The sequence below is a fragment of the Dama dama genome, chromosome 13, assembly GCF_033118175.1.
Source record: "Dama dama isolate Ldn47 chromosome 13, ASM3311817v1, whole genome shotgun sequence".
Lineage (NCBI taxonomy): Eukaryota > Metazoa > Chordata > Mammalia > Artiodactyla > Cervidae > Dama > Dama dama.
In genome coordinates this window covers 72,176,747-72,203,745 of record NC_083693.1, presented here as the reverse complement: position 1 = coordinate 72,203,745, position 26,999 = coordinate 72,176,747, and the positions used below count along the sequence as shown (strand labels likewise).

Here is a 26,999-nt window from a genome sequence, read left to right as displayed (position 1 = left end):
TCCTCCTCCAAGCCAAGAGGGAATGTGGAGCTGAAGGGGTTTGGAGAAACGGAGGCCAGAAGCAGAAAGGGCCTTTTCCAGGCATCTGGGCCTCCCAAAACAGCTGGTCACTGCCCAGTGGGAGGAGGCTTCTCTGTGTTTGGGCCAAAATTTACAGCCCACTGGCCATCCTCCACTGTCCCCTCCTGAGGGCCACGCCATCATCCTTCCTGAAGTCCGGAGCTGACGATGTGCCTCCAAGACCTCCAGGCCCCCATTTGCCCTCAGAAAGCCGAAGCTCTTGTGTGGCACCCAGTGCCACTTGGCCCATTGTAGGGCCCAGCTGCTCCTCCCGGCTCCGCCTCACTTCTAAACATAATTCTGGGGGAGGAAGTCTTAGGGGCTGATTCTCACTAAACTGTGAATGACTCCCTTGCTTCAGTTTCTCCGTCTGGGAGTCAAGGCATTATAAAGGGACCTGCCACATGGATGGGGCTTGCCTGATAGCTCAGTTGGTAAAGAATCCTCCTGCAGTGCAAGAGACGCTGGTTCAATTTCTGGGTCAGGAAGATTGCCTGGAGAAGGGAAAGGCTACTCACTCCAGTATTCTGCCCTGGAGAATTCCACAGACCGTATAGTCCATGGAGTCGCAAAGAGTCGGACACGACAGTGACTTTCATTTTCCCTTTTCCACATATTCTATTCTATCTTACCTTCTTCTGCTCTGCCCTTCAAAGTCTCCTGTCCCTACAGCCCATCTGAGTCCCTACTCGTCTGCAAAGGCTCCCTGGTGAAGTATGTGGGTTAGTAAGAAGATGAACCTACCTGGATTTGAATCCCATGCCTGCCACTTACTGTTTGGGTAGACTTGGGCCAGTTTCTAAACATCTCTGATACTCAGTTTCTGCATCTATAAAATGTAGATCGTAATAACACTACCTAACTTAGAAGGCTGTTTTGAGAATGAACTCATGAACGTGGAGCCAGGCACATGGCTGGTACTGGGTGGGCTGCTTCTGCCTGTTAACCTCCTGCCCTGCCCAGCTCACATGGTCTCCTTTGTTCCCAGGCCCTGTTTTCCCCAACCATCAGGCAGATGACAGTATTCCTATCATGAAAGAGAGGACCCGGCGAAATGGGGTGTCAGGGTGTGACCTGCAGACCTAGATGGAGCTAAGACTGCCAGAGCATCTCAGAGTGGGGGCAGGGGGCCGGCTCTGCTGTGCCCCCAGGAGGCATCCCCTGCACATCCCCGGTCCCGGCAGTGACTGGGTGTTTCAGAGCAAGGATGTGTCCTGGACCTGTTTCCCAGCCTCTGCCTCACCCCCGTTAACCATGGGCAGAAGACGGCCCTGGCTGGCTGAGATCTCTGGGCCCTTTGGGCCCTTTCTTACTCGACATTCCCAACAGCCTGAAAGCTGCCACATGGCCTGCATCCCTGGACAGGCGCTCTGAGTGTCCGGAGGCATTTCCATTTGGTGCTGGTGACGGGGGCAAGGCCTGGGGGGTCTCTCTTGAGCGATGGGGCTGAAGGTTCTGGAAACATCTGCCTGAGATCACTCAGTCACCCCCTATTCAATCATTCAATCACCCACTGAGACCTACTGCATGCCATTGACAGTCTCTTCGCTGAGTCCTCACCCAAGGTTCTGGAAGGGACGGAGGGGAGGCTGCCCATTGCACAGACGAAGACATGGTGGCCTGGAAGGCCTTTGTTAAGGGCCCCTGGTTAAAGAACCTGGGAGCCAGGATGGAACTCCCCCAGGGAAGCCCCTCCAGGTGTCACCACTAATTGCTCAGCCCTGGCCCTCTGGCCAGGACACAGCACCCCATCCCGCAGAGTACCCCGTGATGAGGGCTGCGGGTCCCAGGACACCTGCTCCCACCCCACAAGTATCTTGCGCCTTCCCACCTGCCGCGTCTCCATCCTCCACGTGTCAGGTGACCGAAGGATTGAGTAGGGGGCGATCTCAAGGGGGATGCTTTCAGAAGAAGGCGATGGTCACAAGGGTCCCTTTGGACTTCGGTCACCGTTGGGGAAACTGAGGCCCAGAAAAGCAGCCTCCTTCCTCAGCCTCTGTACCTTGCACCCACCTGCTGCTGCTGCGAACATCTTCCATCATAACGCCAGTTCTTTTCTCCCAGACTGGGGTTTGGCCCCCAGGACTCTCTCCCGTGGGTGTGGAGGGGTGCGGGGTAGGTGGGGAGGGGAGAGCAGAGGGGCCAGGGACCAAGGGCATCCCTCAGGGGCCTGGGGCCACGCAGGGGGCGCTGGGTGGGAGCCGGCCGCCTTACACCCCGCGCTCTGGGGTCATCAGTGAGGCTCCCGCAGTCCTGATTACGTTTATGATCCCCAGAATTCCAGAAAACAGGCCCTCCCGCCGATCCAATTAATGCATGCCCGTGTCTGTTTGCAGGGGTGAGCCAGCGGGTGGGGTGGTCAAATTAGTGGAGCCAGTGTGGATTCTGTGGGGGGCAGTAATGAGTGCTGAGCAGCAGCCCCCTTCTCACCTGAGCTCCGGGGCAGCGTGGCGGGTGCTGGGAGGGTCATCTGGGAACCCTGTGGGGACCTGCTCACCCGCCGTGGGGACAACCCGTAGTCACACCACCCACCCATCCTCCCCGCGGACACCCCCTGAACACTACCTCTGGGCAGAGAGCAGGTGTGACCTTGGGGCAGGGAGGGGCCCAGGGCCAAAGTGTGCACAGCCCCACCCTCCGGGCCCCCCACCCCGAGTCTAGAGCAGGGACGAGAGAGTAGACAGCAATGGTGCCGGGCTGGGTGCGGGGAGAGAGGGGCCAGGCAGGGGAGGGCCCCCTCCTGAGGCAGCCTCCTTAGGACTCCCTTTCTCAGTCCACCTGCCAGAGGGGCAGCCCCAATCCGGGCCTGCCTCCCGTCCTTCCTTCTCCCCTGGGGCTTCCCGTGCCCCGAGTGGCTGGGGAGCGGGGAAGGGATGCTTGGCCTTCACTCAGAACCAGGCGCCCGGGGCCTCCTGGCTGGCGGACCCAGGCCTGGGCTCAAGCCACACTGTCTTCCGGACACACCCTGGCCCCACCAGGATCTTCTCACCCCCCAGCCTTTGCCCCACGCTGAGTCTCCCGCACAGACGGCCGGCCTGCTTCATGACGGGGGCATGGACGACCTCTCCTGCCGGGGCTGGAGGTCCACCTCCACGGGATCACCTCTGCCTTCGTCCTGGGGCTGCCGGATGAAGTACAGGATGCCCAATGAATTAAATTCATCTAAATACATTTCACTGGGTATCCTCTGCTTTATTGGGCTGCCCAATCTCAACAAACAGCAGGGTGCTTATTTAGCATAAGTATGTCCATGCCCCGTTTGGCACATTCTTAACACCAAATACTATTGTTGGCCCAAAATTCAGATTTGACCCTCTCACGATCATTTCGGGGGCAGGGGTGGGGTCAGCCCTTAATGGAAATCAGAGAGCAACTCCTTTTGGCTGAGCCCGACAAGACCAAGCCAGACCACTACAGCTCCAGACCTCAGAGGCAAGGAAAAGGCCAAAGCACCAGACACTGCAGAGGGGCATCTGGGTTGATCGGCGGGAAGCCTGCAGGCTGTGGACCCGGGGTGGGCGCTGTGTCCCTCGGCCCCTCCGCAAGCTCGTCTGTAAAACACGTTCATTGTGTTTTCCATTCATTCAGTGAATGCTTATCGGGCCCTTCTGGTTGCCAGGCTCTGCTGCAGGGTCCAAGGACACAGCAGGAATGAGGAGGACAGAAAGCCCTGTCCTGGGGAGCTCCTAGGTGGGGCAAGGCCATAGAGGGACACAAGCCCAGCAGGGAATGGGGGAGAGAGGGTGCAGAAGAATTCAAGAAAGTTGCATCTGAATGTTGAAGGAGGAGAGGAGCAGCCACGGGGCAGGGGGATCCAGGCAGAAGAACAGGAGGTGCACAGGCCCTGGGGCAAGGCTGTGCTGCCTGTGGCTGGAAGGTGAGGTCCAGGGGGCGATGGGAAGGCCACCTGCCATCAGGTGACAAGAGTGAACACTTCGGGCTTGATCCTAGTGATGCAGGGGCCGTAGAGGCAGGTTTTGAGCAAAGGGAGGGGGTGGATCTGACTTAGCCTTCCATGGGGCCCCTCTGGCTAAGCAGGTGAGGGCAGAAAGCCAGTTAGCAGGCTATGCAGTAATCCCGTGAGAGAAGCGGGACCCAGGGTGATGGGTGGGGCTGGAAGAGCTGGAGGCAGGGCCGCGGGGGTTGCCACTGGCCTGGGAGGATGCTGTCTCCTGGGAGACAGGAGTGGAGGATGCCTCCAGGTTTGGGCAGGGGCACTGGTCTAGCTGGGGAGGTGGGGATAGAAAGCAAAGTAGGATACAGAGGACCCTGCAGGTCTGTGCTGCCTGCGAGCTACCCAAGCAGAAATGGAGGCCGCAGAGGGTATGCACGCCTGGAGTCAGAGGGGGACAAAAATTTGGGGGGTTCTCCGTGGAGTGATGGTATCTGTGGCAGGGGTCACTATGGGGAGAGTGTACCCAGAGAAGGAGGCAGGACCCCTGGGCCCTGCTGGCGTTAGGATGTCAGGGAGACGAGGACCACCTGCAGAGGAGGCTGAGGAGGGCGGCCAGGCGAGGGCGGGGTTTGCAGGAGGAGGGCGGGGTTTGCAGGAGAAGGGCGGGGTTTGCAGGAGGAAGGCGGGGTTTGCAGGAGGAGGGCGGGGTCCACTGTGCCCCCGGGGGCCGAGGGTTCAGGCCACGTGAGGACTGAGAAGGGACAGGCAGGAGCCGGTTCTGTGGCGTGGAGGGGACAGGAGCCAGGTCAGGCCCTGGTCCTAGTGGGCCAGGTGCGAGGACACACGAGGTGTCTCGGAGCAGAGAATGAGGACAGTCCTGGAGGGTCAGCGGAGGGTTGTTCGCAACATGGGAAGCATACCTGCATGTCTGTGTGCCGGAAGAAACGAGCCAGGAGGAGAAATGGGCGGTTTGGGAGCGAGGGGGAGACAGGCTGGAGCTGCGCCTGGAGTGGGCGGAGGGGCTGCCTGGCGGGGTGTCTGTAGTAACAGGCAGGCAGATGCTGGGGAGGAGTGGTGGGTGCCTGGCGGCGGCATCTGCAGAAGCTCCCTTCGGGTGGCTTCTCCATCTTCAGTGGAGAAGAAGCGAGGTCATCAGCTGTGAGTGGGGGTGGGAGGGAGGCGTGGGGACATCAAGCACAGAAGAGCCCGTGAAGATGCTTCCTAGGCAGGTGAAGGAGGGAACCCAACAGAGGATGTGGCCGCTTGCCCGGCCCCGCCTGCTGGCTGGGCTGAAAGCAAAGGCCTGGGGTGGCTCAGCCCCAGGGACGTCGTGCGTCTCTGTGGGGTGCCAGCACCCAGGCTAGGGAGAGGCGGCCCCAACCAGAGCGAGGTTAGGGAGGTCAGGGAGGGCTTCCTGGAGGAGGTAAATAGAATGAACCGAAAAGCAGGAAAAGGGGGTGTTCCGAGCAGGAAGCACAGCGTGTGCAAAGGCCCCGGGGTGACTCTACAGCTGCTCCATTCACCAGCCAAGGGGTGACCCAGCTTGGCCTGGCCCCAAGCACCCCTGGGTCTGCCCGCCCACGGAGGGCTCTCAGGCCGGCCGCCTGATAAGAAGAGGCAGAGGCGAGGTGAAAGGTCTCCTGTGGCATCTCGGGGTCTCTGGGCGGGAGAGCAGTCGTGTCGCCGGCCCTGAGGACGGAAGCGGGATGGTGCCCCTGGATGACCTTGGTTAGCAAAGCAGAAGAGGGCGGGGCCTGGGCAAGCATAGAGTCCCTGCGCCCGTCGGCTCCTCCTGGCTTGAGCAGGGGGACCCCTCCTGGCTGCGGGCCCCAGGCCAGCCCTGTGACAGTCCTCTCCTCCCCGCACGCACACGGACATGCACAGACACACACACGCGGGCTCCTACAGGACCTGGCGCCTTGGTGGCCGGGTCCAGAGACCCCATCCCCATGCCCGTCGTGTTGCCGGTGAGGTTGTGGCAGAGTCAGCCAAGGGGCTGCCCAGGGGCCGGACGGGCATGCCCGAGCCGCAAAGAGCTGCCAGCCAGTCCCGGTGCCCGTCAACCTGAGTTCCAGGGGGTCCGCTCCCAGGGGACCGTCAGACGCTGGGTGGGAGCGGGAGCCAAGTGGTCCCCACCAGCACCGCAGTGGGGAGGAGGGAGGACTGGGGAGGCTTTTCCAAGCCCCCTCACCATTTACCTAGCCCCACGGTAGGCTCTGGGAATATAAACACGCCCCGGATCTTGCAGCCCCAGAGACCAGACCGCAGTCTCTCCTGCCGACTCTGCACGGCCTTTCAACATCATGCGCTGCTGGTCCCCGGCTCCGCGGAGACACAGCGCAGGGTACTTGGGCGAGAGGGTGTGGGAAGGAGGCGGTCCCATGGGAAGGCGGGCCGGTTCCCGGGGCATCGTCCCCGCGGCAATGAGACCGAGTGGAACAAAGCAGGCTGTCCCGGGAGCCAGGGCCTGAGCGGGGAGCCCAGAAACAGCCCAGAGGGAAGGTCCCTGACCCAGCGGACGGCAAGGACAGGGTGGGAAGGAAGGGACCCAGGGGCACTCTGGCGCAGCCCGGAGGCGGGCGAGGCGGGGCCCGTGCCGGTCTGAGTGATGGACGGGACTGGGCGGCGGAATCTTGCCCGGAGATGGGCGTGGTCTGGCTGGGTTTTGTGACCTGGCCTCCGGCCGATGAGGAAGACTGGACTCGGGGCTCGCGTGGAGCGGGACACCGAGCACTGGGCGCTCAGCCCCATGACCCTCCCTGGGGGGGCGGCCGAGCTGGCAGGGGTGCCAGGGTCCCCCCCTGCCAGGCCCTGGGTGGGGAGGGGTTAACCTGGACGGAGAGAGCGAGTGCCACCCTGGCAGAGGGGACACAGGGACAAAGTAACCGAGATGAGAAACCGCCTGCCGCCAGTGAAGAATGACAAGCAATTTGGTACCAGTCACTGGAGCGTGACTGGGGGGGCTAGACACGGGGGTGTGGGGGCCTTTGGGGGCACCACAGGGACCTGCTGCTCCTGGATCTGTGTGCCCAGCAGCCAGGAAGAGAGTGGACATTCGTTCAGCCTCCACCCTGCCCCATTCGCCACCCACCAGGGAGCACCGCTCCCCTCCGCGGAGCAGGGAAGGAGGTCCCCCGGCTCCTGGGATGCCCACGGCGCGTGTGTCTTCCCCACCCTGTGTGCCCAGCACAAGCGTCACAGGCGTCCGGGGCGGGGTGGGGGGATCTCATCTTTGCCTTGGACTTGCTCTGTGATCTGGAGAGACTTGCTTAACCTTTCTGGGCGCCAGTCTTCTCATCTCTAGCAAGAGGTGCCCCGCGTGGCAGAGGCTGGAGATGATGAGAATCGGGGTTAGAGTGAGAGCAGTTGTCAGGGACATAGAGGCCCTGCGTATGACCAGAGGTGAGGTCTGGCTGAGGTCACAGCCACGCTCCCCATTCCCCGTGTTTCCAGGCAAGCCCCCCACACCCCTCCCCTGGGCCCCAGTCTCCCAGTCTCCCAGTCTCCCTTCTACTCCCCTGAGACCTCACCTGCCAGGGGTCTCCCTGCGGAAGGGCCTTCTGGGGTGGGGACTGGTGGGCGAGGGCTGGGCAGGGCACTACCCCAGGAACCGCTGACCTCGGTCAAGCCACTGAGGGGAGACTGGGTCTCTGGCCACTCCCACGGGAGCAGAACCAGCCCGTCCTGCCCCCACTGTCTGTTCACTCGACAGCTCTGGGGTCATTGTCCGAGAGTGGACCCCAGGCCTGGAATCCCAGAGTCCAGGGATTTTCAACCAGAGAGCAAGTGCCTTCAGAAAGCCAGGCAGGGCCAAGGGCAGCCCGTCTCACAGAGCGTCACAGAAGCGGAGATCAGAACCCAGAGCTTCCCCGGCACCCCCACCCACACCTTGTCAGATCAACACTGGAAATCTTTTTGAGGGGGAGGGGCCAAATGTGATCCTTCATAAACTTTTTAAAAAGTTTTCATCCTCACTGTAGGAAATACGATCAATCCAGCAGAGGATAAAGGGAAACATCGCACCTGCCCCAAATCCCACCACCTGGCCCAAGCCACATCGGCATTCTTCCCTTCCGTCACCTTGTGTGGCCGTCTGGGTGTAGTCATTTTGTCCACGGGGATTTCACGGCTCTTTCACACACACACACCTGCCCATGTCTCCAAGCCTTGTTTGGACGCCTGATGTCCGGGGCAGCATCCTCCCATCAGAGTTCCGCTCTGGCTCGGGGGGCCGGCACGACCTCTCTGGAGAGACTGTGGCAAGGGCATGACCCAGCGGACTCGGGCCCAAGGCATCCCCCAAGCAGGGCAGTGCCGTGGGGCTGGGCTGGGTCATCCTCCACCCTGCATCCCACCCATCCACCTGGCCCAGACAGGCCACGGGCAGGGTTGGTGAGAAGGGGTCCCAGGAGGGCCCTGTCTTGAACCCCTGACATCCACTGGGTCCCACAGCCTCCAGAATACTCCACTGATGTCCACACAGATCAGCCGATCACCACCTCCCAGCAGGGTCGGGGATCACACTCCTGCCATCCTCCTCGCTTCTCAGGGTCTCTGACCAACGGGTCCTACTAGGAATCCAGCAGTAGCTGGATAGGCTGGGTGGAGCCTGCCTCCCGGGACTCCCCTCTGAGGCTGAGATGGGGGTGCAGGCCTGGGGGTAGGGACCCCGCTGCTGGTGGACGCGGGGCCAGCGATGCATTCAGGCAACCAGGGCTGGCAGGTGCCTACACCCTGGCGCGTGCACAAGCACCCCGCTGCTGTGTTGGTGACAAGGAGCTCTCCTGCCGACAGGGGGATGACCCCCCACGTCTCTGTGACTGCAGGCTGGCATGGCCCCCCGGTTCTGGTTCTGAGTGGCTCTGGGACTGCGTGCCCATGGTGGGCTGGCGTGGCCCGCCGGTTCTGGTTCTGAGCGGCTCTGGGACTGCGTGCCCATGGTGGGCCGGCATGGCCCCCCGGTTCTGGTTCTGAGCAGCTCTGGGACTGCGTGCCCATGGCGGGCCGGCGTGGCTCCCTGTTTCTGGTTCTGAGCGGCTCTGGGACTGCGTTCCCATGGTGGGCTGGCCTGGCTCCCCGGTTCTGGTTCTGAGCAGCTTTTCTGGGACTGCGTGCCCCCGGCAGGCCGGCGCGCCCTGGTCCCCATTCTGAGCAGCTCTGTCCTCTTCGCCCACAGGCTGCGCAGCGCCTGGGTACCCTCGTGCCTCGGGCAGTCCCGCACCCTGCAGGGCCGACGGGCCAGGTCCTCGCCCTCGCTCTGGGACAGGTAATACACCTGTTGTCTCCCCACTTCCTCAGCCTCTGTCCCCAGACATCCATCCGGCGTCGGCATCAGTTTGCCCACCCCCCACCCCAAGAAGAGGCCCAGCACCCTCAGCCCTGCTTTCCAGCCATCCTGTCTCAGAGGCCAGGCCCCGGTGACCCCCAGCCCAGCCCAGGCCTCGGTCCGTGGGCTCCGGCCCCTGCTGAGTGGCCAGAGGGGCTCCTGGTGGGAGGCTAGCGGGGTTCCTCCAGGCCCCGCTCTATGCCACGCAGCTCATCTTTCTCCCCTGTGAGCTGGGAAAGCCTTCCAGGGACTTCTCACGGGCAAAGAGGGCACCAAGAAGCACCCACCCACCCACACACACCAGACCGTGGCTCAAGTAGGGCTTCCCGAGCACCCCACCACAGTCGGGAGGGTGCCCCTGATTTAAGGGCGGGCACAAGGGATTTCCACGCCCGCCCTGTGCATCTGTTAATGGGCCGTTTCTAGACTCCAGGGCCCCCTGAGCCAACTCCACACCGGGGTGAGGGGGAGGCAGAGGCCACAATGGCTGCCCCCAGCATCATCTCCCGGTTCTGATCATGGGGGTGCAGGGACCACAGGACAGCCCTGCTCCCCGAGAGTGGGCGCTCCAGGGCGCGGGTGCACACGTCCCCATTTTACAGACGCAGAGACTGAGACTGAGGTCAGGCAGGGCTCGATGCCCTGGGATGGCGGTACCACCCAGGTGACCGAAGACCTCGGGGTACCCAGCCCAAGGCCCTCTCTGGACCAGGAGGGGCGGGGACGTGTCCAAAGCTCTTGAGTAGTGGATTGCCAGGACTTTGGTGACGGGCTTTGGAGGGTGACCACAGGCGAGAGGGGTCACCATGGCCTCTCGGGGTCTGACTGGAGACTGATGGGCAGCACAGGAGGCAGAGAGGGGTCAGCGTCGGGCGCGCTGGGTGAGGGGTGCCTGTGGGCCTCCAGGAGGAGAGGCTGGTGGGCGGCTGGATTTGGGGTGAGCGTGGAACCCTAGAGAGGGGCGGGGCCTCCAGATGGAGGCCTGGGAGGGGTTCGTGTGGGGCTGGACATGGAGGACGTGTGGCCCGAGGTGTGTAGGGAGGGTGAGGGACAAACCAGGGTCCTGGGATCAGCCTGGGCAGTGGAGCTGGAGAAAGGTGGCGGGCAGCGAGGCGGGCGCAGCCGAGGGGCCAGGGAGGCATGATCAGACCCGGGGCCCAGGCACCTGCACCAGGAGGGGGTAGGGGCCCGGGGCTGGAGGCGCTGCCCGCCCAGGGCCAGATGGGCTCAGGTGTGGGTGGGAGCAGTGTTTGAGGGGTGGTGGGGACACAGCCGCCCGGCACATCTGGAAGAGCATCCGGCGGCCACGGCGGGGACAGAGGCGGAGGTGGGCTCCTCGACAGAGCTGGCTGCCTTGCGAGCAGTGGGTCACGCTGCCCTGGGGCAGGTCCTGGCTCCGCTTGGAGCCCACCCCACCACCCCATCAGGGATTCTTCCAACTCGCCTTCTTGGGGAGCCCATCCCCTTGCTCAATGTCTGTCTCCCCTCGAGATGATACACTCTGAGGGCCAAGGACCATCTTTGCCACTGCTGTGAGGTGCAGGGCAAACAGGGGGCCCAGGGCAGGCCAGGAGGGAAGGTGGGGCAGGGGAGACGTGCCGTAGGGGGGATATGGCGGGGTCACAACAGGAGTGAACAGTCCTGGGACGGCAGGGCCCCAGCTATGGCTGCGGGCGGGTGGCCAGGGTCGGGGAAGGAAGGGTGCTGGCTCTGAGAGGTGGAGGGTGGGTGCTCTCACTTCTTTCCGGGGGGCGTGAACCCCCTGTGACCGAGGGCTGCGGGTGCACCTGCAACCCTGCAGGATGGCTGATTGCAGGGGCTGCTGCCCAGACCCCTTGCACTGCAGGGACCCTTGGGGTGGACGTAGGAGAGCCCTCAGGGTGTCTGACAGCCCACTGGAGAGACAGGCCTGGGCTGGGGGGAGCCTGGGATCGATAGCTGCAGGAAGCTCGCAGTGAAATCAGTCAGTGTGCTGCCTGGAGGAGGTGGCGGGCACTGTGTGGGCAGCCTTGGGCACTCTGCCACTGGGCTCCCTGCTTGCTTGTCACTTGGCATCTTCCTTGGGGACCCGCCCCGCCCTTCTCTGAGGTTCTCAAAACATAGGCAACTCTTTATTTTTACTTATTTTGAAAAAATGTAGACCTGGGCAAGGGTCCAGGAATGCTTAAGGGAGGTTTGCTGGGTGTGTGCCTGTGGTCACACGTGTGGTTTGTGTGATCAGGCTGGAGGCTCACGATCACTCTGCCCCAGACGCTAGAGGAAGCCTCCTGCCTGCCTGCAGCAAACCCACCAGAAGTTACCACCCAGGGGCCTTGGCTCCAGATGGTCCCCTGAGGGGGGCTGTGCTTCTTCCAGCAAACGATGGGCATTTGGGCTCCTCCTCCCACCCGGGCACCTCTCTGGAGCCAGGACTGTGTGTCAGGGCAAGAGGGGGACAGTCATGAGTGCATTGCGGGGGATGGGCTGCTGGCAGGGACTGGCAGCCGGGTCTATGTGACGCAGGGCCCTGCCCACCCCGTGACGCCATGGAGCTCTGGGCTTCATTGTGACTGTAGCACAGGGGCTGACGGGGCACAGTTCAGGGGGTGACTGAGCAAAGCGCACAGCCAGGGCACCGAACGGCAGCTTGAATCTTAGCCTCACTCGTGGCTAACAGCCAGCAGAACTCCCCTGGTGCCCCTACCCACCGCGCAGCTGTCCCTTCCCTACAGAAACGAGCCCTCCCGGCTGCTGAAGGTGAGTCCGCCCCCCGCGGCCCCCTCTGCGCGCTCAGCCAGCCCAGGGAAGGGTGCCTCCGAGGGTCAGCACGTGGTCAGCCGTGGTTAGGTGCTTTCTGGGGGCTGGGTGGCAGCCGACAGGAGGGTGTGGCCAGTAACACCTGCCCCTCCTGCCTCATGCCCCAGAGTAGCTCATGTGAATGGGTGGCATGTGGCTCAGCGGGGAGCCGCCCCCTGTCTGTTTTTCCCTGAGCAAGGGGACTCAGTGGCCAGGGTCCCAGAGGAGCCCTCAGTCTGGGGGGGAAAGTAGAGCCTAAGAGCCAAGCTTGCCTCTGGAAGGCTTCCTGGAGGAAGGGAGACATGAGCAGGCCTGGGGTTTTCTGAGTTTCTGACGCCCTGTGCCGCTAACTGGCCACTATGGTGGATGCTGCCTGGGCACGGGCCCTCACACGGGGCCCCTCCTCTCCCTGGCCCAGAGGCCACGCAGCCCTCTTGAGGAAGAGAGGCCTGCTCTGGGATGCAGCACCACGGCCTCTGGGCCTCACCAGCCGGGCCCCTGCTATAGAGAAGCAAAACGGGGGCCCTGTAAACGGTGCCGGCTGGAGCTGGGCTCCCAGACAAGGCGGGGTGCTGCTGCTGGGCGATCTTTAAACCAGGGTCCTTTCAGCTGCCCCCAAACACTTGCCCCAGTGCCAGACTGGCTCAGTGTCAGGGACCGTGATCCCCCCAGGGAGGGGCTGGGGAGGTGTGCGCGCTTGGGGGGTGGGTGTGTGTGTGTGTGTGTGTGTGTGCCTGTGGGGTATGGTGTGTGTGTGGGCGAGTGGGGAGTGTGTGTGCCTGTGGGGTGTGGTGTGTGTGCCCGCGCGCGTGCAGTGTTTGTGTGCGGTGCGTGTGCGCGTGCACTGGTGCGGCCGGGCGCACCCGGGGCGCACCCACGCGCGCCTCGAGCTCACTGCCCGCGGCCTGGCCCGCCGCCGCCGCCTGTCGTTGCAGCTCGCTGCAGGAGCAGAAGGGCGAGCTGCGCAAGCGGCTGTCCTACACCACGCACCGTCTGGAGAAGCTGGAGAACGAGTTCGACTCCACCCGCCACTTCTTGGAGATCGAACTGCGCCGTGCGCAGGAGGAGCTGGAGAAAGTCACCGAGAAGCTGCGCAGGTGAGGGGGCGTGGTCTTGACGGGGCGGGGCTATGGGCGGGGCCAGGGAGAGGCGGGGCCTTGACGGGGCGTGGCCTTGGTGGGGCGGAGCTCTAGGACGGGACCCGGGAGGGCGGGGCCTTAAGGGGCGTGGCCCTGACAGGGAGGGGCTCTGGGGCGGGGCCCGGGGCCCTGCGGCCGGTGGGTAACCCCATTTGCACGTAAGGTCTGCGAGGCCAAGTGGCTCTGCCAGAGTCGCACCTTGTACCAGGAGCTGCCAAACCAGGATCTGAACGTGGGTCTGGCCGCTGCGAGGTACAGCCGCTTCCCTGACACCTCTCGGTCCCCTGCTGGTTCTTTCTGTCCTCTTTACGTGGTGGCGGGCATGATGAACCAGAAGCAGCCATCTCCAGACCCAGACTGGCCCACCAGGGCCCCGGCCACTGTCGCCTGGGTCTCTGATAGGAAAACGATGTCTAGCCCCAGACATGAACCAGCATTTAGAGACCGTTCCCTTCAGCGGCCTGGTGTGTGGGACGCTGAGCGATGACTCCCTTAAAAACAAAACTTCTGAAAACATCGTTCTGCACAGGTGCTAGTGGCAAAGAACCCGCCTGCCAATGCAGGAGACGTAAGAGATGCGTGTATGATCCCTTGGTCGGGAAGATCCCTGGAGAAGGGAATAGCAACCCACTGCAGTATTCTTGCCTAGAGAATCTCCTGGACAGAGGAGCCTGGCAGGCTGCCGTCGAAATGATCGCACAGAGTCGGACACGACTGAAGTGACTTAGCACACAGCACACACATTTAATATGGACATTTTTCTTTAAAAATATTATACACTTTACAGCCTTCCTTTAGAAAGAATATTAAAAAAAAAAAAAAGCACGCAAACTTTGCTATTGGCTTCAGTTCAGTTCAGTTGCTCAGTTGTGTCCGATTCTTTGTGACCCCATGGACTGCAACACGCCAGGCCTCCCTGTCCATCACCAACTCCTGGAGTTTACTCAAACTCATGTCCATTGAGTTGGTGATGCCATCCAACCATCTCATCCTCTGTCATCACCCTCTCCTCCTGCCTTCACTCTTTCCCAGCATCAGGGTCTTTTCAAATGAGTCGGTTCTTCACATCAGGTGGCCAAACTATTGGAGTTTCAGCTTGCTATTGGCTTGGTTTGTTTTAAATATTTATCAAGGATTGTGTGCTCAGTCATGTCCGACTCTTTGTGACCCCATGGACTGTAGCCCACCAGGCTCCTCTGTCCATGGGATTTTCCAGGCAAGAATACTGGAGTGGGTTGTCATTTCCTTCTCCAGGGGATCTTCCCGATCCAGGGATCTAACCCGTGTTTCTATAGAACACTGAATTTGCAGGGGGGCTCTTTGTCCCTTTCTACTTAAGCACTTCTAGCCTCAGTTTCTCTGCTGGCAAGACACAGCCACTGACACTACATACAGGCTGTCGAGAGGGTGGGCACTGCCCCTTCCACCATCACACCTCAGGGCGGCCATTGATTCCCAACCCAAACTTGCCTCCCCACCTCAGCCTCTTCCAGGGAAAACCGTCTTATTCACCGTGTGTCTCCAGCAATCACCTCAGGGCTCATTGCATAGTCTTAAGCCTGTTCCCTGCTAACCTGCTGTTGAACTAGGAACCCCTTAGCCAGATTTGTAAGGACTGTGTGTAAAATGTGCGTTCACTGGCTCTGAGCGAGTTCCCGAGAATCCCTTCTAAATAAGAAACTTTCCCTTCTCATCAGTGGGGGTCCTGGGTCCTGGCAACCAGTTAGTTTAAATGAGATGTTTCCCAGCACAGGAACAATTAGACCAGAGAGGGGGCCTAGGTTCAGCCATCAGCAGGCCGTATGGCTGCAGGGGTACCATGGGAGGGTCAGGCCTGGCACAGCAGTGACCTCATGGCCTCCATTCCAGGATTCAGAGTAACTACATGGCGCTGCAGAGGATCAACCAGGAGCTGGAGGACAAGCTATTCCGCATGGTGAGGCCATGACCCTCCCCTTCCCCCACCACAGCACACCCAGCCCGGGGCCCCCAGCTCTGGAACCCTGGTGAGGACCAAGGGCCAGGCTACCATGCCCTTGCCCGTGGAGCTGAGCCAAAGGCCTCGTTTCCACCCTGCCCTCTCCCTCAGGGGCTGGGCCGGTCCCCCCCATTTCAGCCCCGAATGGGAGGTTGCTGTCAAGTCCTCAGCTGTCACTGTCCCCACGGTACCGGTGAGAAATGGAGACTCAGGGAGGCACTGACTTGCCCAGGGCCGTTTGGCTCCTCGCTGGCAGAGCGGGATTGGAACCTGGGTTGCTCTGTGCTCTGACCCTTGCATTCCTTGGACTCCAAACTCCTCGCTTTCCGGGGAGGCCAAGAGGAACAGCGGGGCTTGAGGCCCAGGCCTTGGCTGACCGCTGACCACCCCCCTGCCTGTACCCCAACCCCAGGGCCAGCACTATGAGGAAGAGAAACGAGCTCTCAGCCATGAGATTGTCGCCCTCAACAGCCACCTGCTGGAGGCCAAGGTGACCATTGACAAGCTGTCGGAGGACAATGTGAGTGTCAGGCCGATCTGACCCCGCATGGCAGCCCTGGGGGGCTGGCACAGGGCTGGGTGGAGAGACGGGTGAGGCAGGACCTCAGCAAGCACGTGGGCGGTCAGGGAACGACAGGGGCTGCCTCTCACACCACGTCCGTGAGACCTTCCGCTGGAAGGAGATAGAACACAAGGTGGGGAACACGAGGCCACCTTGGCCCAGTCAAAGCAGGGCTTCCCCGAGCCCAGGGTTGGGGTGGGGCCACTCAGGACTCCTGCGTTTGGCCACCCCCACTGGGCATCAGAGCCGTGCGGCTGCCCGTGGGTCCTGACTTCCTGGGTCCCATGAGAAGGGCGGTGCCCCCCTCCACAGACCTCTGACCGCTGAGCACACACTCGCTGATTAGCACCTGCTCCTCAAGGCTCTGAGAGCAGGGTGTGAAGAGCACAGGAAAGCCAGTGGCTTGTGCACGTGGAGCTTACATCTGAGCGGGGAAGGCGGACAGAACCCAGGATAAATAGGTAAACTGTGTAGTGAGTTAGAAGTGCTAAATGCTGCGGAGAAAAATAAGGCAGGCGAGGGGGCTGGGAGCAGCCAGTTGCAGGGTCAGGGAACCTTAGTCTGGTGCTTCGAGAAGGGGCTGCAGGAGCCGAGACCTGAAAGCGAGCAGGGAGTTGACCACGGGACGGCGGGGGAGGGCTCCCCTTTCAGGCAGAAAGCCACAGCAGCAGATGGGGGCTCTGAGTAGCTTGAAGACCAGCAAAGAGACCGGAGGGGTCTCTGGTGGGGAGGAGGGCCTGAGGGTCCGAGGTCAGGATAACAGGAGGTGGCATTTAGGCACCGGTAGGAATCTGGGTTTTATTCTGCATGAAATGGGAGCCACTGAAGCTTCCTGAACAGCAGGTAGCCTGGCTGGACTTCCTCTTACGGGCTCCACGGCTGCTCTGCTGAGGACAGACTATAGAGGATGAACCTCGAGTGGATGCTCGACCAGGCAGCAGTCTGGGAGAAAGAGGACAGGGGTCTGCCGGGATGGCGGCCAGGGAGGCGGGGAGGGGGCTTGAATTCTGGTTATGTTCTGAAGATGGAAGCAAACTGATTGACCGAGTAGGGATGTGGGGTGTTAGAGGACGACATGGGTCCAGTCTGACCGCAGAGGTTGAAAGCTGCAGGACAGGAGCCACCTGCTGTGCTCTGGGTCGGGGGGTGGGGGGAGGTGGGTAGCAGGAGGGGGCAGGAGCCGCCCTGGCCAGCCAGGTGCCATGGGTAGGAGATGGCAGACGAGTACAGCAAAGGAGAGGGGAGGCCCCAATGGGGCAGCACTCCCGCGTCTGTTCACGACTGAGTGGCAGGTCTGGGCTGGCCAGACAGTGCCCACAGACCTCTGGTGCCAGCAGCAGCTGGTCTGAGCCTCACAGGGGGCTCAGTTCTCAGCTCTTGGCCAACTGTGCCCTTCCGGGGATGCACTGAAGGAGCGGGGGACCCAGGTTCCCTCCACTGTGCCGGCCAAGTGGGGGACACCAGAGTCTCTAGGACCAGGGTAGTGGGGACCGGCAGGGGTGCCCACGGCTTCAGCAGTGCCCCCGAGCTGCAGGACACCTGGTTCTGGTTGAATTGAGACTGTGGGTGGCTCTCAGGGCAAGGGTGCCCCCATCAGAGCCCTGGCTGCAGAGAGTCCCCAAGTGGGGGTGGGAACCAAGGACCAGCTGCAGGCACGTGCAACAGGTTTCCCAAAGGGAGAAGCATGCACCCTGGATTCCTCCTGTGCGCAACTGTTTTCAGCTCAGGAGGCTGAGCCGGTCCCTGCCTGAACCTGGGGTCACACAGGCCCTCCACCCCCGCTCGCCCTGACCCTTGCCTGGCCCTGCAGCCCCCTCCATTGCCAGGCCTCACCCTGAGACCTGGGGGGGCAGCAGATCCTCTCCTGATCACCGGCTACTGCCAGCACTGTCCACGGAGTTCCCTTGGGAGGGGCTCGGAAGCCAAGGGCAGGGAGACTGGGGCCTCTGGGACTTTAGGAGCCCTTCCTCCTCCATGGCCCCTGCCTTTTGGGAGGTTCCCACCCGGGTCAGTGGCAGGACTGCCTGCCAGGGGACCCTCCACACATCGGGCTCCAGGTTGGGGCCGGTAACCCGTCCTACAGGTGAGAGCGTGAGGCCCAGAGGGAGTCCGCATGCTGCCCACCGCACGGCCGGCTCTGCGGGCCACTTATCACGTCGGCTGCGGGGACCTTGGCACAGGCCGAGCCTGCGCTAAGTCAGACGGCTTCTCTTGTCTCCTAGGAGCTCTATCGGAAGGACTGCAGTCTCGCGGCACAGCTACTGCAATGCAGCCAGACCTACGGGAGGGGCCACAAGATGGCCGAGGTAATGGGAGCCCCACCCCTGCCAGGCCTGCCACCAGCCCCCGCGACCACCGTGCTCCTTCCCAGCAGCTCCCGCCCTTGAGCTCCGGGAAGGCGCCGGCTGAGCCCGGACCCTGTCCCCCTGGCCGCCTCGATCTTGTCCAAGCCCCTCTGCATATGTGGTGGAGAGCCTGCCCTGCACATTCCTCCCCACCAGCCTGGACCGGCAGGGTGACCCTGTGTGAGCCTCTCAGAAACCCAGTGGTTTGGTTTGGGCACAAATCCTGCAGAGATAAGAAAGCTGGCTTCACCCAGGAGCCACTCAGCTGGGGCCACAGGGCGAGTGCCATGCGGACCCGGGGCTCCCATCCCAGCCAGGCTGTTCCTCCCCATCCAGACACTCCCCTCACCCAGGCCTCGTCCAGGTGCCCGCTCCCGGGAGCCTGGGCCACCCCCGAGACCCTCACAAAACAGGCCATCCCCCACCAGGCACTCACGTGGAAACCGCATGCATGCCTGGGCCCTCAGTCTTTGCTGCATCTGTTTCTGAGTGTGTCTGGTTTGAGCCAGGCTATCACAGGACTGGGTGTCCCCTGGAGACCGTGGGGCTGGGACAAGCGAGTCAGCCCCTCAGGGGGTGGCCCGAGTCAGAGCCGGAGGTCCAACCTTGGGGCTCTGCGGGGCCCCCATCGGTGTGACCCGGGGGGTGACTGGGGCCATCCTGAGGCTTGCGGGATACAGCTCCGGCTGGTGGGATCAGACAGGCCCTGGGGAAGGTCCCCTGTCGGTCGGCCTTGGCCGCCGGTCCCGGGCTGACCGTGACCCCCTCCCTCCTGCCCCTCGCATCGCCCCCCTCCCCTCCAGCTGCCCGCGGAGTTCCAGGAGCGCATGAACCTGCACGCGGAGAAGCCAGGCTGCAGCCTGCCCGCCCCGCTCTGCCGCCCGGCCTACGCTGACAGCGTGCCCCCCTGCGTGCTCGCCAAGGTGCTGGAGAAGCCGGACCCCGGCAGCCTGTCCTCCCACCTGTCGGAAGCCTCGGCCCAAGACCTGGGCTTCCCCGAAGGGCTGGAGAAGCCAGGGCCCCGGCCCCCCTACAAGGGGGACATCTACTGCAGCGACACGGCCCTCTACTGCCCTGAGGAGCGGCGCCGAGACCGGCGGCCCAGCGTGGAGGGGCCTGGGTCCGACGTGGGCTTCCTGCAGGCCCAGAATTCCACCGACAGCACGGCCGAGGAGGAGGAAGAGGAGGAGGAAGCTTCCGAGGCCGGCGCGGCAGCCTACCCCGCGAGCTACCGCCACGAGGCCTTCGGCGGCTATGCGGCCTCGCTGCCCACGTCCAGCTCCTACTCCAGCTTCAGCGCCACATCCGAGGAGAAGGAGCACGCCCAGGCCAGCACGCTGACCGCCTCGCAGCAGGCCATCTACCTGAATAGCCGCGACGAGCTCTTTGGCCGCAAGCCGCCCGTGGCCTACGGGAGCAGCCCGCGCTACGCGGCTGCCGCAGCTGCGGTGGCCACCCCACTGGAGGCCGCGGTGGCTCCGGGGTTCCCCAGGACTGTGTCGCCGTTCCCCGCCGAGCCCTTCCGCTTCCCGCTCTCCCCGGGCCCCCAGCCTGCCCTGATGCCCCCCAACCTGTGGAACCTGCGGGCCAAGCCCGGGTCCGCCCGGCTGGTCGCAGGGGCTGGGCGCGGCCAGTGGCGCCCGCTGAGCGTGGACGACATCGGCGCCTACCCCTTTCCGGCCGCGGCCGCGGCCCCTGCCCCCAGCCTCGCCTCGCCCAGCGGCTTCAATGACCGCTACTTTGGGGCCCGAGGTGGCCCCGGCGAGAACGCCGAGGGCCGCGCCAGCCCCCTCTATGCCAGCTACAAGGCCGATAGTTTCTCGGAGGGCGATGACCTCTCCCAGGGCCACCTGGTCGAGCCCCGCTACCTCCGGGCGGCCGGTGACCTGAGCCTTAGCCCTGGCCGCTCGGCCGACCCCCTGCCCAGCTACGCAGCCAGTGAGGGGGACCGTGAGCGGCTCGGGGTGCAGCTCCTCGGGGCAAGTGGCAGCCCTGAGCCCGAGCTCAGCCTCCGCAGCTCCAGGGACTCCCTGGAGCCCAGCTCCATGGAGGCCTCCCCAGAGATGCACCCCGGTGCCCGCCTCAGCCCCCAGCCTGCCTTCCCTCGGGCGGGCAGCTCGGGGCTCAGCCGCAAGGACAGCCTCACGAAAGCCCAGCTCTACGGAACCCTGCTCAACTGAGCGCCCCGTGTGAGGGCCCCGCCATGGCCGGTCCCACACACTGGGTCCCCAGGGGTGCTGCCTCGACTCCCCGCCAACCCCACCCTCTCGGCCCTGCACACCAGGACCCCTCTCCACCTAACCCAGTCGAGCCCGAGAGGGGGACCCCAACCAGAGCGTCTTGTCCACCCTGCACCACCACTGTGCAACGTTTTCTGACTCAGCAGTAGCCTTCCCCGACTGAAATGAGTATCCTCCCCCCTTGCCCCCCTGCCCCCAGCTTTACCAAGTGCAACTATTCTTATAGAGCAAAGTGTCTTAATACACTCGGCCTCCAGCTCCCTGGACGGCAGCCCCAGGCGTTTTCAGCGCAAACGCTCCTGGATGTTTTCGGGTGAGGGCAGGTGGGGCCTGCCCCTGGGAAGGGAAGGGAAGGGTGGAGACACCCCATAAGCCAGTGATGACTGGTCTGGAAGCTGTGTCGACAGAGATGGGGACTGGAACGGGTGATGGGATGTGAAACGCTTCTAGCTGTTCTTTCCGTGTGGCCGCCGACCCCTCCCCCAGCTCTACTGTGGTCCGTAGTCCCGTGTGTCCCGAGTGGGGCCGGTGCTCGTACCCCCACCCCCAGCGTCCCGCTCCCCGGCACCACCTCGCGCTACCTCACACGTAATGAGGCCCTCTGACCCCGGTTTCCGTGACTTGCTTCCGTGTTGTTGTCTGTGATGCATGCCCTGTCTCGGTACTGTATTTTGCGATCATTAAATAAAGACATGGGTGGAAAAGAACTTGCATCTGGGTGGTTTCTTCTCCCCGCTGCCTTTTGCTCTTGGGGCATGTGGCCCTGGGTGTCTCCCCTCCCTGTCCTCCCCTCTCTGCACAGTCTCCTGAAACACCCCTCCTTCCCCGCCCTGGCGTCTTTTGTTATCCAGCTTAGAATTCTTCCACTGTCTCAACCTCTGCTGAATGGTCATTGTCCTCTTATACAACGTTCCTTGGAGACTTTGCTTCTGCCTCAAGATTCCTTAGGATTTCCTTTAGTTTGGCTCTGCTGGTGACAAACACTTCTGGCTTTTTTTCCTCCCTCTAAAATGTCTCTACTTTGCCCCATTTCTGAAGGTTTGTCTTACCTGGGAGAATGTCAGTGGGGGTTTCTTGCCCTTGCCTCACAGAGATGTCCCCTGGCTTCCTGCTGGGGTGGGATGTGCTGTCCGCCCCTCCGGGAGCTGCTTCTTTGGTGCTAATCTGTCTTTTATCTCTTCATCTGCACGAGCTCTTCCCTCTGACTTTGGTTTCCTGCAGTTTCCCTGAGGTGTGTCTGGCTGTGGATTTGTCACAGGAAGTCTTGTATCTGTGGACTGATGTCTTTCATCGGTTCTGGGAAATCCTCAGCTACTTTTTAAAGTAACTTTCTGCCCTTCCCGCCTCCTGGGACTGCCATCAGCACCTCCTACTGATCTCTGCCTCCGTGTCCCTCCCTCGTTATGACCCACATCTTGGTGTCAACGTGCCTGGTCTGCATGCCTTCTAGGTCACCCATCCCCTTCTGCATCCATTCAGCTGCCAATCAGAGCCAAAAATTTCGGTTCTAGTTATTAATGGCTTCCATTTCTAGAAGTTTTTTTTATCTGGTTATTTTCAAAACACACCATGCCACTTTCTAACAGGGTCCTATTCCCTAGAGATATTTCCACGCTTGTCCTTTATTTCCCTAAACAGAGTGGGCACAGCTGGTTCACAGCTGGGTCTGACACGTCCGTCAGTGGGGTCTATGGAGACCTGTTTCTCTTGGCTCCTGCTCACACTGCCTGGTTTGTGTGTGTGCCTGGTTATCCTTGAGCACACTCACTGATGCCCTTGAGAAAGTACCTGTAAAACGTCCACAAGGCCTAGGCTGGAGGCTGCTCCTCCAGGGCCTTTATGTCTGCTTCTTCCAGGGGCTGGGCACTTCCTGCTGGGAGGGGACCACCAGGACCCAGGTGCATGGCTGAAGTTGCCTGGCCCACCCAGCTTTGCATAACTCCAGGGTGCCTGCCCTTGACCTTCAGGCACACCCCAGGAAGCAGTCAGCTGGTGGGGGGAGGGGGCCTGTTGGGAGGCTCGGGAATCAGCTCCCCCATCTGGGGCCCAGTTTCCCTGTGGGCAGGTGGGAAAGTAACCCTCGCCGACCTGGTGTGAGGGCAACGGCAGGGTGGTGGGGAAAACAGACGACCTCCAGCACCCAGCAGGCTCTAGCTCAGAGACGTTCCCAGAGGAGCCCTGGGCCTCATCAGTCCCATGTGGGCTGTGCGACTGGACAGCAGGGCTGGGACCCCCAAGGGCTTTGCAGCCTGGGCCCCCACGCTGTCACCTCAGAGCCTGAGCACCTGTCCCCCAAATGGCCAGCAGGCCTCACAGAGCTGTCCTGCTGTGGCCTCCAAAGCCAGCCACAGCTGGGCGGGCGGGGGGCCTTCCTTCTTCCACCAGACACCCCTCTGGCTCCACGCCAATCCTACCTCACTGCCAACAGGACCCCAGTGGGGCGCCCACCATCCGCCGACCCTTCCATCCATGTTTCTTCTCAACCCACGGGGGGCAGTGCAGGGCTGTGTGACCTTGGGCAAGTCCCAGGCCCTAGGGGCCTGTGTCCCCTCTGGAGCCTGAGGACACTGACTCGTGAGATTCCCAGGGGCCCTCGAGACAGTGGCTGTCCCAGTGCTTGGAGAGCCCCAGGCTGGGCTGGAGGCCGGTCCCGAGGGAGGGGACAAGCACAGACTTTCCAGGCCTGTCCCTCTGCCCTCCGAGCATCGAGGCTCACAGCCGCCTCACGGGGGCTGCGGGCGCCAGCCTTACTCAGGGTCACCGCCACACCCATCAGCACACACAGCCACGCCTGCCTCTCAAGATGGAGCTGCTCTCCTCCCACGACGGCTTCAGAGCTGTGTTCAGATGTATGGGCGAGGCCAAGGTAAGCGCCCAGCCCCAGGAAGGTGGGTGGAGGGGAACAACCCACACTCCTTGTACATTCCTGCTCCGTACTTTCTAATTTTAGCTCTCTTGTTTCAAAATTGCAAATGGTGAACTCCCAGACACCTTGCGGAGGATCAGAATGAGTCTTGAATGCTCTTTGGAAGAAAGCATTTGGAGAGAGAAACAGATGAGGGTATGAGAGCACCTGCCTTTCTTCCCCGTGAAATAACCTAATGAGGCGATGGGGCTTAGAGGGCACAGAGCGGAGAAAGCAAGTCTGCAGGGGAGAGGGCTAAGAAAGAGCCACAGCAGTTTCTGGTGACCCTGGATGTCCCTCTCCCAGGGGGGTCAGAGCTTTCACCAGGGTGTCCTCTTTGAGGAGAGAGGTTTGGATGGTGTTTGCCCCAAGATAAGCTGAGACGGTAACAACCTACAAAGCCCTTTCCTCTGCACTTCCTCCCTTGTTCACTCCAGCAGGCCCATGTTAGAGATGAAGAAACTGAGGTTCAGAGCAACAAAGTGCCCACAAAGGCCCCATGCAAGCAAGGGATGGGTCTGGGACCCACAGGTTGCAGGCAGCCGGGGTGTGGGCTCAGAACAAGGGAGGGGCCGGGCAGCTCGGTGGACATGGGGTCGGCCCCTGGTAAACGCCAGCACCCATGCCAAAGCCCAGCGGGTACAGCCTGTAACTGATGCCCATTAAATACCTGAGTGGTCATACTAGCATGTCACAGTGGGGAAAGCAAACCACACGATGAAGTTCCCACTCAAAAGACGCTCCACATCAAGGAAGGTAGGAAAACGCCCGCTTCGGGCTGGGCTAGAAAGCAGGAAGCCTGGACTCCAGGATCTGGGGCTGGATGCAAGGAACGGGGGCAGGAGAGGCGGGCGAGAGGTACCTGGGAAGGCCAGTGGCCCCCCTGCCCCGCCCACAACGCCAGACAACTGCTGCCTGCCCTAGCAGCCTGTCTGACTTCCTTCACACGTCGTCAGTCCATTCGACAGACACTGGCCAGGGGTCCGTTTGGACCGGACCCGGGGGATACTCCCTCGTGAAAGAACTATGGGGGTCCCATCACTCTCCCCTTCAGCTGCACGGTGGCAGCTACGCCTGGTCAGGGACCCCTGGTTTGGGGCGGGAATGTGACACAAACCAGCCAATCCTAGGCCTTCCCTGGGACTTATCGACTGAGAGAGTTGGGGAAGGAGCTGTCCCTCCCTGGGGCTGAGGATGGAACCTGATTCCGACCTCCGGCCTGAACGGGCTCAACCCCTGCCCCAGTGGCTCGGCTGCCACCAATACTAACGTTATCACTGACACTGACCCCCGCCGCCGGCTCCCGGGGGGCCTGCTGCACGCACGTCCTGTGTGAACCCCCACGAGCTGGGTTCTGAGAGTCCTTTACAGAAGGGACACTGGGGCACAGGGCAGCTTGGCACTGGTGGTGATGGCGCGACGACAGAAGGTGGGGACAGGGTTTGAGCCCACGGCTGCCCGATTCCGAAGCCCGTGTCCTGTGGGCAGGTGACACCTGCAGTTATTCCCAGAACGCCCCCCGGGAGCAGGGCCCTGCAGCCCTGGGCAGCTTACACGGCAGTGTGCATGTGTGCTGGGAGGGGCCAGGGTTCAGGGCACAGCTCACACACGGAGCCTTGGAACGGGGTGGGGGGGGGGGGTTGCTGGGGGTGCTGGGGGAAGAGGGTCGGCAGGGGGGGCAGCGGGGACACTGGGAGGGCTTTGCAGGTCACAGAGCTGCCCACCCAGAGCAGAGGCAGCCACTCCAGAGCCCGAGTGGGGAGGCAGGAATGCCCACTGTCTGCCCAGCCTCCCTTCTGCTGAGGCCAGGACAGCCCCTCATGGGGCCTCCACTTCTGCCAGGGGTTAACCTGCAAGGGCTGGGGTGTGGTTATCTTTCTTATTTCACCAAAGCGGCCCTTCTTGAGCCTAAAAAGAGAAGGTGATTCTACCCTGAGCTCCTACCACACCCAGACCAGTGGCATATGGGGTCACTGGGGCCCTGCTGCGTCCTGCCCAGGCCTGGGGAGTTCCCTCCCTTCACCCTCCAAGGGTCTCAGCCCCCCACCCATGCACTCTGGCCCCTCCAGCCCAGCTCGGGGACCCAGCATCCAGTTGACACCGATGGCAGGCCAGGCTCCGTGCTGACTGTGGGGGGGTGGAGGACGAGGGACAGAAAAGGGGTCAGCCCTCAGGATTAATCCCCCTTCGGGGCCTTTGCACGGCCCTTCCCTCTGCTTGGAATGCCCGTGGACCCCAAGATTCCAAGGGTGCAGAGGCAAAGTAGACCCACTGAAATAAATGCTTCTCCACCAGCCCCAGTTGTTCAGTCGTGTCTGACTCTTTGCAGCCCCATGGACGACAGCACGCCAGGCTTCCCTGTCCTTCACTATCCCCCAGAGTTTGCTCAAACTCATGTCCATTGAGTCGGTGATGCCATCCAACCATCTCATCCTCTGTTGTCCCCTTATCTTCCTGCCTTCAATCCTTCCCAGCATCAGGGTCTTTTCCAGTGAGTCAGCTCTTCACACCAGGTGGCCAAAGGATTGGAGCTTCAGCATCAGTCCTTCAATGAATATTTAGGGTTGATTTCCTTTAGGATGGACTGGTTTGATGTCCTTGCAATCCAAGGGACTCTCAAGAGTCTTCTCCAGCACGAGAGTTCGAAAGCATCAATTCTTTGGCACTCAGCCTTCTTTATGGTCCAATTCTCACATGACATTGGAGAAAGAAATGGCAACCCACTCCAGGATTCTTGCCTGGAAAATGCCATGGATGGAGAAGCCTGGTAGGTTACAGTCCATGTGGTGACAAAGAGTCGGACATGACTGAGCAACTTCACTTTCACTTTCTCACATGATCACTGGAAAAACCATAGCTTTGACTATATGGACCTTTGCTGGTAAAGTAATGTCTCTGCTTTTTAATATGCTGTCTAGGTTGGTCATAGCTTTTCTTCCAAGAAGTAGGCGTCTTTTAATTTCATGACTGCTCCCAATCTGTCCAATCCCCATCCCCAGATGAGCTCCCAAGGTGCCGACACCCGCCACACACTTGACCTTCCTGGACCCTCACAGCAAGCCTGCAGGCTGGGTACTGACACCACTTTACAGAGGGGGCAACTGCGGCTCCAAGAGGAAATGTGACTCGCTCTCAGCTCCACCAATAGCAGAGCCGGACTGGGAACCCAGGTTCTGGAGAGGCCAGCTGGGCACCGCCTGCCTCTGTGGCCTCCTCCTCAGGTCCTGCGTTTCCTCGCTGACTCCCTGCCGGGACATCCTCCTCACAGGCTCGCTGTCAGCCTCCTCCTGGTAGACTGCCAGGACTGCAGGGATGCGCCTGTCCAGAGACAGGCACCTCTGGCCCCCGCCCTCACCCATCAGGGGACCTTTTGGCTCCTGGGGGAACATGTCAATCACGGTCCTGGGGGGACTTAGGGCTCCTCGGCCTGTGGGGATCCTCGCGGGCTCCTTGCTTCTTCTCGTCGCTCTGTCTCCCAGGCAGATGCACTTCCTCAGGCAGAGGGTGAGAAGGAGTGCAGAGGGCCCTAGGCTCAGGGAAACCCGGGGACCTGGCCTGGAGGAGGCTGGGGCGGTGGCGGGGGGCGCGCCCGGGCCTGAGCAGACCCTGTGAGATCGGGGGGCAGGCAGACCTAGGACCCAGAGCCCCACCTCTCCAACCCCCACTTGCCCTTTGTCTCCGAGCTCCATCGGGCCCACAAGTAGGGAGGCGAGAGAAGCTGCCGATGCGTGTTTGTCGCTGAAATAACCTAAGAAATGGCAAAACACTCACGTT

At 61.8% G+C, this 26,999-nt stretch overlaps 1 protein-coding gene across 1 annotated transcript; it reads left to right on the top strand.

The window, feature by feature from the left end:
• The first annotated feature begins 9,180 nt into the window (after positions 1 to 9,180).
• Positions 9,181 to 20,990, top strand: BEGAIN (brain enriched guanylate kinase associated). Its single transcript, XM_061159722.1, has 6 exons — positions 9,181 to 9,221; positions 12,992 to 13,153; positions 15,065 to 15,131; positions 15,586 to 15,693; positions 17,958 to 18,041; positions 18,884 to 20,990. The coding sequence occupies exons 3-6, from the start codon at positions 15,081 to 15,083 to the stop codon at positions 20,258 to 20,260; spliced, it is 1,620 nt and encodes a 539-aa protein (XP_061015705.1). The 5' UTR covers positions 9,181 to 9,221; positions 12,992 to 13,153; positions 15,065 to 15,080; the 3' UTR covers positions 20,261 to 20,990.
• Positions 20,991 to 26,999: the final 6,009 nt, after the last annotated feature.